General features: G+C 42.1%; 1 protein-coding gene and 1 non-coding gene across 2 annotated transcripts in view; both read right to left on the bottom strand.

Moving 5' to 3' along the window:
* Positions 1 to 2,206: 2,206 nt before the first annotated feature.
* Positions 2,207 to 11,566, bottom strand: part of DYNC2H1 (dynein cytoplasmic 2 heavy chain 1) — a gene marked incomplete in the record, with an annotated part of 465,550 nt that continues 456,190 nt past the window's right edge. The window contains 2 exon segments of the mRNA XM_056561585.1: positions 2,207 to 2,515; positions 4,151 to 4,267. Of these exon segments, the coding sequence (XP_056417560.1) occupies positions 2,357 to 2,515; positions 4,151 to 4,267 (276 nt within the window).
* Positions 7,564 to 7,635, bottom strand: LOC130359783 (small nucleolar RNA SNORD69). Its single transcript, XR_008890463.1, has one exon. It is a non-coding gene; the product is annotated as a small nucleolar RNA SNORD69 (small nucleolar RNA).

The following is an 11,566-nucleotide window of genomic DNA, read 5'->3' as shown; positions in this document are numbered from 1 at the left end:
GCGACTGTCCAGCAATGCCAAGAAGCGGTGCTCCGTCCCAGACAAGTAAAGTCAGCTGATATAAATGCAGGAAGAGATGAAGAGGACGGCAACTCACTTGTGTCCATGGCTTCTTTATTAGCTGATACGGGTGCAATTCAGACAGGTACAGTCAGAGCGACGTTTCACGTTACACGCTTCTTCCGGCTGAAGCGTGTAACGCGAAACGTCGCTCTATCTGACTGTACCTGTCTGAATTGCAGCCGTATCAGCTAATAAAGAAGCCATGGACACAAGGGAGTTGCCATCCTCTTCATCTCTTCCTGCATTTATAATGGGAGTTGATGTTTTGCAAAAGCTGGCAGAGAACATGTTTTGTTTGTGACCTGTAGATTATATATGCAAACAGTGCTCACAGCTGTGGCTTTCCAAAGGTTGCAAAAGTGCTACTCCCATCATCTTACGACAGCCCTTGGGTGTCTAGGAATACCGGGAGTGGCCATTTACTAATTTTTTTTTTTTTTACAGAGAGGCACAGGTTGGGGGACACTCAATGCTATAAAGAGTATTCAGCTGGGTAAGGTATCGAGCACATATAGAGCACCTTCTCTGCCCTCCACCAAATAAATATGCTATGGGGAGAGGGGCAATACTTGCTATAAGCTAGTGTTATTAAATCCCAACTTATCCTCCAGTCATCCTCAGAGCTGCACTTACTATTTTTCTTTTACATCATTCATGTGTTATACGCTAGTCACCTCCAGAGCTGCAGACACTGTTCTGTTGTTACAACTTGTCTTATACGCTAGCCCCCTCCAGAGCTGCACTTACTATTATGCGGTTATTTAACATCTTATCCTCCAGAGCTCCAGTCCCTATTGTGCTATTACATGACAATCTAGGTGACTAGGGTATGGCTTGGGTAGGGAGAAGTTTACACCAGACTGTGAACCATTCACATCTTTATTAACCCATTCATGCTGTATGACTGGTGGCTATATGTAGCTTACACACGCTGGTGATAATCTTTCAGCAGCATCTGGATGAACAGATGAAGGGAGATGTAAGATCATCCACAGGTAGACAGGCGAAGCCAAATTTGCAGCAGTCAATTAAAAGGTTGCATGCCTTCTCCAGATTCCTCACAATTAGCTTTCTCTGCTGGTCAACAGTGGGAAATATAAATAATTATTTTTAATTTTATATATTTGTGATAAGCAGAAAAAAATTAAAATATTTCCACAAATATAAAAAAAAAAAAAAAAAAAAGTATTTAACCTCAAATAAAAAATTGGTGACATTTTCCCTCTAAATGATCTGATGCTAATGTCTTGGGGCCCTTCATGGGTCAAAGCAGTTGTGGCAGAACAGGGGGGAGGTGTCAGATGGTTTTAAGGTTCTGCTTGACATTTCAACTGGACATAAGTATTCAGTCCTTTTATATGGGGCTGCTGCCCCACCAAACTAAGTATTTAGGGGAGAAGGGTCTTGGTAAGAGAGGTGACCAAGAACCCAATGGTTACTCTGGATGAGCTCCAAGGAACCTGTGTGCAGAAGCTCAACCATGTGGCATTCCACATATTTGGGTTTAACAGCAGAGTGGATTTCAGATTCTCATTATTGGGTATTGAGCGAAGAATGATGGGGGAAAACGTAATTTTTATTTTAGCACAACATAAAATGTGAAGACTCTCTGAATGCCTTGTGTACGTGTGTGTGTGTGTGTATATATGGAATATATATGGGTCAGTAGCATTCTAGCACTTAGCAGAATATTTCCCCATAAATACTTAACTATAATGGTGTAAACATAGCAATAAAATTGAGTTATATCAATGGAGAGAATGTGTAAGAAGCATGAACGCAACATGGATTCTGCGACTTACAGCGGTGTCATCTATAACCTGAGAGTATTATAACAACAGCGCAGATTCTATATAAACACTTAAAGGGCCAGTGCACCTCAGGTAGAAAGTTTATCAAATCATTTCTTCTTAGACTTTCACCTTCAGACATTTCTAGCAAAAATGTGTAAGGATTATTTGATGTCAGATTAAATGCTTTTCTTTCTGTATATGTAGCAGTGGCATGGCTCGATATATAGCTGTGACTCCATATATATATATATATATATATATATATATATATATATATATATATATATCCTGTGATCTGTGATAGAGATGTGAGATCTGCAGTAGAGACATAAACATGTGAATTACAAGACTCCATTCAAATAAAGTATCATATTTAATTATTGTCTGAACAAATCCAAATACAATTAATTACATCAACAATATTGAAATATTATAGTGAAATGCAATAGGTATAAAATATAGCAAACTCTCTCTCTCTATATATACAATAGACATATATTCTACTGATTCTTCAGAAACAAAGCGGCTCCGCACTGGATCCAGCGGTTCTGGCTTCCGCCACACGGTAGATCTATATTGGTGACCACTCGATCCCTCTCGGCGCTGGTGTACACCGGCAGGGAAATGCACTCTCCTGGGGAGTAAATCCCTGTGGATTGCTGAGAAAAAAAGAAGTTACACAAATGAAGACTTGTTGTTTATATGTCATAGGTCACTGGCCTAAAATAAATGTCTGTAGTTACAGTTATTAAGATACTAAACGTGGGTTCATTTACATCAGATTGTTTGTGCTGAATAAAAATATCCAATATTTTTTATTTTATTCTTTATATACGGTATGTTTATGCCCAAGTACCCATAAAGCTATACCAACAGTATCTCTCACTAGTGCCCATGATCATATTACTGAAGCTACCACACGGGAGACCCAACCATTGTTCTGTGCCACATAGGCTTCGTAGCAGTGTTCGCCAATCACCTTGACACAATAGTACATCAAAATGCCCAAACTATCTTAGTCCATATCAAAACGGACCCCCCTATAATGGCGACTGATTTTGTCGCCAAGGACTGAAAGGTCTGGTGTTTACCTTCCCTTACTTTCCATGACTCATAGGTCAATTCCCCCCCCCCCCCCTCGTTAATTTGCTGACAATGCATTTTCCTGCAGAGAGTTCTACACAATAGAAATAGATAAAGGAATGGGACCAGCCAGGCCCCATCTCTCTAAGGGCCACACACATAGCAGCTGCATGGTCTGCCACTATGGTAGGCACACTCTACTATGGTGGGCTGGCCCAACAACATTTGTGTAAGGGCATTTTCTTTTATGTAGATTATATTAATACTATTTTCCATGGAGAGAGTTAGGGGTAAGACTGGTGGTGGTTTGTCTCCTTGAGAACAAATAAATTGTGCGGTTGAATCCATCATGCCTGATTCTTTCCCTCCTGATTATGTATTGGAGGAAAGGCCCCTGTACACATTAGACACTTAGATGGTCCCAATAAAATTGACAGGGTCAGACAACTCATTTAACGTATATGGGGGGGCCTAAAGAGTTATTTGCTTTAAAACATTTCACATGTCAGACACACACACACACACAACAGAAATTTAGATCAGTCAGGGTCTTAGTGCAGAGACCCCCACTGATTTCTTGATAAAGCGCAAATCAGCACACTTCACTCCCCGCCTCAGCAATCAATCCGTCCTATTGCAGGCGTTAGGCTCCATAGACTTATAATGGATTCTGTTTCTTGCAATTAAATGGATCAAGTGCAATACTGGGGAGAGGCGTGCAGCAGCGTGCTTCTCCCAACTATATCTAGAGATCAGTGGGGGTCCCAGCATTTATCCAAATTTTTCACATGTCAAAATTTTTTTGTAGTAATGTTAACGCTTTAACCCTTTACTCTGTTGTTTTACATTTAAATACAGATATTGCCTATATTTCCACTGATTGTGTCTCCCTTTGCTGCCAAAGGCATGAATGGTAGTGTAGGAAAAGTAAAACAAATATGTACGGTACATTGTTATATAGTAAAATAAAATAAATGTAGTTAAGTTCTTCTTATTCTCTCTCTGCACCCCCACCCCCATTATCATCAATTTCAATAAGGATTACAAGAACGAGAGCTAGTCCTAAATGTATGCCCACATTACAATGCAAGTCAACACCAACACATGTATTACAGTTGGTATGCGTTAAATATATATACAGAAATTCCTACATTTTTTAAAGAGACAGGAATGTGAGATAAATACACAGCATTGTAGAATTTTCTCTGTACCTGAGAAATCCAGGCCATATAACAAGGGGGCACCAGTGATACACTCGGAGAGTCGTGCTGGTTTTCAGAAAGGTGGCTTCCATCAAAACTGCATCCTTCCAGCTGTAATCCGCTGATCTAACAAAGGAAACAAATGAGATGCTCAGCTGCAGATTTCTGTCTTAATTGTTGGTGATAATGAGGTGGCGGGCGCAGGGTGGCAGCGCGGTGCACACGTACAACATAACAGGAAGGCCAGGAATGCAGTGTGATGTGTGAGAAGAGGAAACCCCAATTCAAAACAAACACCTCCAAAATTCCTTATTGTTGCCGCTCAGGACATTGGAATTCGCTAATGCCATAAAGATAAGATGAAATGTCACAACCCGGCAGGTGGTTTAGCACTAGCGGAAGAAAAGCTGCAAAAATCTGGTAAATATTTTAGTATGGCACAGCAAAAAGAAGTCAGGAATTTCTGGTACATTTCTGGGAACTGTACATAAGAGTCCTGCAAGATAAACCTAAAAGACTATAATGTGCACTAAAAATAATAATAAAAAAAAATTGCTATGCTCAGATATGAATTTACAGGCCCAAAAACTGTGGCTGCACTACTGAGAGACTCTCATGACATCACATCCTGTCAGGCGAAATGAGGTAATGGAAGCCTTGTATGGATTAAAAACACTACAGTGATCCCTCAACTTACAATGGCCTCAACATACAATAGTTTCAACATACAATGGTCTTTTCTGGACCATGGTAACTTGAAACCAGACTCAACATACAATGCTACAGACAGTCCAGATCTGTGAAACGTGTCAATGGCCGGAAGAACTGACCAATTAGAATGGGCATTCACTGGTACAACACCTGTATTACTGAAGCGTATGCACTGACTGGTGTCTGGTAGTGCCCCCTACAGTACAGGGAGGTATTACATGTTCTGTACACTTTACCTGTATCAGGGTTACCTGCTCCTTTGGACACCAGGTGATGGTGGCTCCATTACTTTTTAGGACATTGTGTACTGTACAGGACCCCGAAGAAGCTCCTGTCCTCTACATGGACCAGTGTTTCCCAAGCAGGGTGCCCCCAGCTGTTGCAAGACTACAACTCCCAGCATGTAGTTTTGCAACAGCTGGAGGCTCTCTGCTTGGGAAACACTGAAAAAGACCTTGATTTACAGCTCCCAGCAGATCCTTATTACTTTTATATATATAAGGATTTGCTTTATCTATATTAGTTATCTACTTATTTTTCTTTAACCCCTTAAGGACCAAGCCCATTTTGGCCTTAAGGACTAGAGCGTTTTTTCCATATCGGACCACTGTCACTTTAAACATTAATAACTCTGGAATGCTTTTAGTTATCATTCTGATTACGAGAATGTTTTTTCGTGACATATTCTACTTTAACATAGTGGTAAAATTTTTGTGGTAACTTGCTTCCTTTCTTGGTGAAAAATCCCCAAATTTGATGAAAAATTAGAAAATTTTTCTAACTTTGAAGCTCTCTGCTTGTAAGGAAAATGGATATTCCAAAGAATTTTTTTTTTTATTCACATATACAATATGTCTACTTTATATTTGCATCATAAAGTTGACATGTTTTTACTTTTGGAAGACACCAGAGGGCTTCAAAGTTCAGCAGCAATTTTCACATTTTTCACAAAATTTTCAAACTCTATATTTTTCAGGGACCGGTTCAGTTTTGAAGTGGATTTGAAGGGTCTTCATATTAGAAATACCCCACAAAAGACCCCATTATAAAAACTGCACCCCCCAAAGTATTCAAAATTACATTCAGTCAGCGTTTTAACCCTTTAGGTGTTTCGCAGGAATAGCAGAAAAGTGAAGGAGAAAATTCAAAATCTTCATTTTTTACATTTGAATTTTTGCAAGTGGTAAAAGGAGAAATTTTTTACTTGTATTTGTAGCCCAATTCCTCTCGAGTAAGCACATACCTAATATGTCTATGTAAAGTGTTCGGCGGGCGCAGTAGAGGGCTCAGAAGCGAAGGAGCGACAAGGGGATTTAGGAGAGAACATTTTTCTGAAATGGTTTTGGGGGGGCATGTCACCTTTTGGAAGCCCCTAGGGTGTCAAAACAGCAAAAAAAATACCATTTTGGAAACTAGACGCCTCGGGGAATGTAACAAGGGGTAAAGTGAGCCTTAATACCCTACAGGTGTTTCATGACTTTTGCAAACGTAAAAAAAACAAAAAAAACATTTTTACCTAAAATGCTTGTTTTCCCCAAAATTTTACATTTTAAAAAAGGGTAATAGCAGAAAATACCCCCCAAAATTTGAAGCCCAATTTCTCCCGATTCAGAAAACACCCCATATGGGGGTGAAAAGTGCTCTGCTGGCGCACTACAGGTCTCAGAAGAGGAGTAGTCACATTTGGCTTTTTGGAAGCAAATTTTGCTCTGGGGGCATGCCGCATTTAGGAAGCCCCTATGGTGCCAGAACAGCAAAAAAAAAAACAACACATGGCATACCATTTTGGAAACTAGACCCCTCGGGGAACATAACAAGGGGTAAAGTGAACCTTAATACCCCACAGGTGTTTCATGACTTTTGCAAATGTAAAAAAAAAAAAAAAAAAAAAAAATTCCCAAAAATTTTACATTTTTAAAAAGGGTAAAAGCAGAAAATAGACCCCAAAATTTGTAACACAATTTCTCCCGAGTACGGCGATACCCCATATGTGACCCTAAACTGTTGCCTTGAAAAATGACAGGGCTCCAAAGTGAGAGCACCATGCGCATTTGAGGCCTAAATTAGGGACTTGCATAGGGGTGGGCATAGGGGTATTCTACGCCAGTGATTCCCAAACAGGGTGTCTCCAGCTGTTGTAAAACTCCCAGCATGCCTGGACAGTCAGTGGCTGTCTGGTAATACTGGGAGTAGTTGTTTTGCAACAGCTGGAGGCTCCGTTTTGGAAACAGTGGCGTACCAGACGTTTTTCATTTTTATTGGGGAGGGGGCTGTGTAGGGGTATGTGTATATGTAGTGTTTTTTACTTTTTATTTTATTTTGTGTTAGTGTAGTGTAGTGTAGTGTAGTTCACAGTAGTTTCTCGCTGGCAGTTTGAGCTGCGGCAGAAAATTTGCTGCAGCTCAAACTTGCAGCAGGATACTTACTGTAAACCTCCACCCATGTGAGTGTACCCTGTACATTCACATTGGGGGGGGGGGGGGGGACGGGACATCCAGCTGTTGCAAAACTACAACTCCCAGCATGCGCTGACAGACTGTACATGCTGAGAGTTTTAGTTTTGCAACAGCTGTAGGCACACTGGTTATGTATGTTTGTGACCTAACTCAGTGTTTCACAAACAGTGTGCCTCCAGCTGTTGCAAAAGTACAACTCCCAGCATGTACGGTGCATGCTGGGAGTTGTAGTTTGCAACAGCTGCAGGCACACCGGTCATGAAACACTGAGTTAGGTTAAAAAAATACTGAGTTTCACATCCAGTGTGCCTTCAGCTGTTTCAAAACTACAACTCTCAGCAGTCACCGACAGCCAACGGGCATGCTGGGAGTTGTAGTTATGCAACCAGCAGATGCACCACTACAACTCCCAGCATGCACTTTAGCTGTTTGCGCAAGCTGGGGGTTGTAGTTATACAACAGCTGAAGGTACACTTTTCCATAGAAAAAATGTGCCTCCAGCTGTTGCAAAACTATAAGTCCCAGCATGCCCATAAGGGAATGCTGGGAGTTGTGGTGGTCTGCCTCCTGCTGTTGCATAACTACAGCTCCCAGCAGTCACTCACCACCAACTGCTGCTCCACGCCGCCGCACACAGGTCAGTCCCTTGTCGTCTCCGCCGCTCCTGGGGCCCTGATCCCAACAGGGACGCCGGGGATCGGGGTCCCCAGCTGCCTAGGTCAACTTCCCGCACCCGCTCACGTCCTCCGGAAGTGGGGTGGAGCGGGTTGCGGGAGTGACACCCGCAGCAGGTGCCCTGATTGGTCGGCTGGTAAACCGGCCGACGAATCAGGGCGATCGTGAGGTGGAACCAGTGCCACCTCACCCCTGCTGGCTATGGCTGTTCGGGGCCGAGCCTGTAATTCAGGGTCACCGGAGACCCGATTGACCCGGAATCGCCGCAGATCACTGGGCTGAATTGTCCAGCGATCTGCGGCCATCGCCGACATGGGGGGACATAATGACCCCCCTGGGCGATATGCCGCGATGCCTGCTGAACGATTGGATGGATACGCCCTCGGTCCTTAAGGATTCGGAATGCAGGGCGTATCCATACGCCCTGTGTTCTGAAGAGGTTAATTCTCACTTTTTCCTATTTTTGGATTATATTTTGGTGCTTTTATTACCGGGTTTCCATAGAGTTATGGTCTCAACATACAATGGTTTCAATATACAATGGGCGTCGCAGAACCAATTAATATTGTAACTTGAGGGACCAGTGTATATACAATAAGGGAGTTTCCCCATCTGGACATACTGTATATAGTATATATCAATAACATAGCCAATATATATGTGATGGGTGTAGGCCCCGATCCCTGGCCTGCTTGTAGCTGTTTGAGGTGGTTGGGAAGCATAAATGAGCCAGATGCTTTATGTATTTTCTTCAGCTCCCATTGTCTGTAGACACAGATGTGTACACAGCGTATGACTTGGAGCTTCATTGTTTTATTAACGTCCCATTAATATCTACACATAACTGTAGTCAGGCATGATGGCGATGGCGATATTAATGTAGATGTCTATTGGCTCCACACCATGCATTTGTTAGAGGGTTATTACAATACCTTTTGCGGACTGATCCTGAGTTAGTTTTTAACAGGCCTCGTTCACATCTGCGTTGGAGCCCTGTTCACAGAATCAGAAGAAAAAGTGGGACCTCAAATCCTGCAAACCAATGGACACCAGACCGACCCTATTCAAGTCAATTGGATCCGTTGGTGTACCTTGTGCAACTCAGCCTTTCATCCAAAGCTGCATTCACAATTGCGTTACTAGCTTTTAGAATTAAAGGGATTTAAAAATCTTAAAGGGGTACTCCGGTGGAAAACTTTTTTTTTTTTAAATCAACTGGTGCCAAAAAGTTAAACAGATTTGTAAATTACTTCTATTAAAAAATCTTAATCCTTCCAGTACTTTTTAGCTGCTGAATACTACAGAGGAAGTTCCTTTCTTTTTGGAACACAGAGTTCTCTGCTGACATCATGACCACAGTGCTCTCTGCTGACACCTCTGTCCATTTTAAGAACTGTCCAGAGCAGGAGAAAATCCCCATAGAAAACACATGCTGCTCTGGACAGTTCCTAAAATGGACAGAGATGTCAGCAGAGAGCACTGTGCTTGTGATGTCAGCAGACAGCTCTGTGTTCCAAAAAGAAAACCATTTACTCTGTAGTATTCAGCAGCTAATAAATACTGGAAGGATTAAGATTTTTTAATAGGAGTCATTTACAAATCTCTTTAACTTTCTGGCACCAGTTGATTTAAAAAAAAAAAAATAAATAAATAAAAAAAGGTTTCCCACCAGATTACCCACCCCTTCAAGCCTTTCAGTATTTATCAGCCACTATATTTCCCATGATAAAGTCATGTAGTCTTCTAAGTCAGACAGAGTGCTCACTGCTGCCATCTTTGTCTGGGTCAAAAAGTGCTCAGAGCAGGAGAATAAGGAAGTTTGCTAGAAACAGTTACTGACACGGACAGAGGTGGCAGCAGGGAGCACTTTATCGGATTGGAAAGGACTACATGACTTCCTCCAGGACATACAGCAGCTGATAATTACTGGAACCAAATAATGCTCAGACATTTTAGCAATGAAGCCTCCAAAACTAAATGCAGCTCTTGTCCCAGTCAAGGAAACCGGATAAGGCTGAAGTTCCCTGCACTCTAATAAGTACAGTAATACAGGTACCTGCACTGGTAAATGTTTCACCCCTTAAGGACCAGACCAATTTTATTTTTGCTTTTTCATTTTTTTCCTCCTCGCCTTCTAAAAATCATAACTCTCTTATATTTCCATCCACAGACCCATATGAGGGCTTGTTTTTTGCGTCGTCAATTGTACTTTGTAATGACATCACTTATTTTACCATAAAATGTACGGCACAACCAAACAAATATTATTTATGTGGGAAAATTGAAAAGAAAACCGCAATTTTGCAAATGTTGGAAGGTTTTGTTTTCACGCTGAACACCTTCCGGTACAAATGACATGTTTTCTTTATTCTGTGGGTCGATACGATTAAAATGATACCCATGTTTTATGCTTTTCAATAATTGTACCGCTTAAAAAAAATCTCCAACCATTTAAACAAAATTTGCATGTTTTAAATTGCCCTATTTTGACCACCTATAACTTTCTCACTTTTCCGTATATGGGGCGATATGAGGGCTAATTTTTTGCGCCATGATCTGTAGTTTTTATCATTACCACTTTTGCTTAGGTTTTACTTTTTATACATTTTTATACATTTTTTCTGGAATAAAATGTGACAAAAAAGCAGCAATTTTTGACTTTTTTTTTCTTCCCGTTTATGCCGTTCACCGTACAGGATAATTAACAATATATGTTAATAGTTCAGACTTTTACGCACGCGGCTATACTAAATATGTGTATACATTTTTTTTTTTTACGCTTTTTTGGGGGTAAAATGGGAAAAATGGACGTTTAACTCTTATTGGGGGAGGGGATTGCTTAAATTTTTTTTTACACTTGAATAGTCCCCATAGGGGACTATATATAGCAATCATTTGATTGCCAATACTGTGCAGTGCTACTGTTCGATCTCAGACCAGAGCAGAAGACCCCGGGAGACAGCCGGAGCCAGGTGAGAGGACCTCCGGCCGCCATGCTGGATGATCGGATCCCCGCGGCAGCACCGCGGGCGATCCGATCATCCATTCAAAGTACCGCACTGCCGCGATCTGAATTGATCACGGCATCTGAGGGGTTAATGGCGGACCTCCGCGTGATCGCTGATGTCCGCCATTAACGGCAGGTCCCTGGCACCGGAATGGTGCTCGCGGTCATGGCGGCGCGTAAATGTACGTCATGGTGCGTTAAGTACCACGGCATTGTCGTTAAGGGGTTAAAGGGGTTATCCAGCTATTTAAAACATATCCCCTATCTCCAGAACAGGGCTCCACTCTCCCTGCTGAATGTTGTGGTCCCCACCTTCTTCTTGGCCCCCAAGTACTAGTCTCAGCAGTGACAGCCTGGTCAGCCAATCACCGGCCGCAATGGTGTCCCACCTGAGTCTGTGATTGCCTGAGCGGGCCATCACTGTCAAGATGAGTATGTCTCAGAAGATGGTGGGCCGGAGGGATCACCAGGGAGAGTCAGGCCCTGTCCCGTGGATAGGGGATACTTTTTTATTGGCCGGTTAACTCCTTTAAGAAGCTGCGGTGCTGGGACCGGAGTGGGACACCTGAAGGCGCC

This window comes from Hyla sarda, chromosome 2, assembly GCF_029499605.1.
Source record: "Hyla sarda isolate aHylSar1 chromosome 2, aHylSar1.hap1, whole genome shotgun sequence".
In the NCBI taxonomy this organism is placed as follows: Eukaryota; Metazoa; Chordata; class Amphibia; order Anura; family Hylidae; genus Hyla; species Hyla sarda.
The sequence above is the reverse complement of the archived record's forward strand: the minus strand, read 5'-3'. Positions and strand labels throughout refer to the sequence as shown.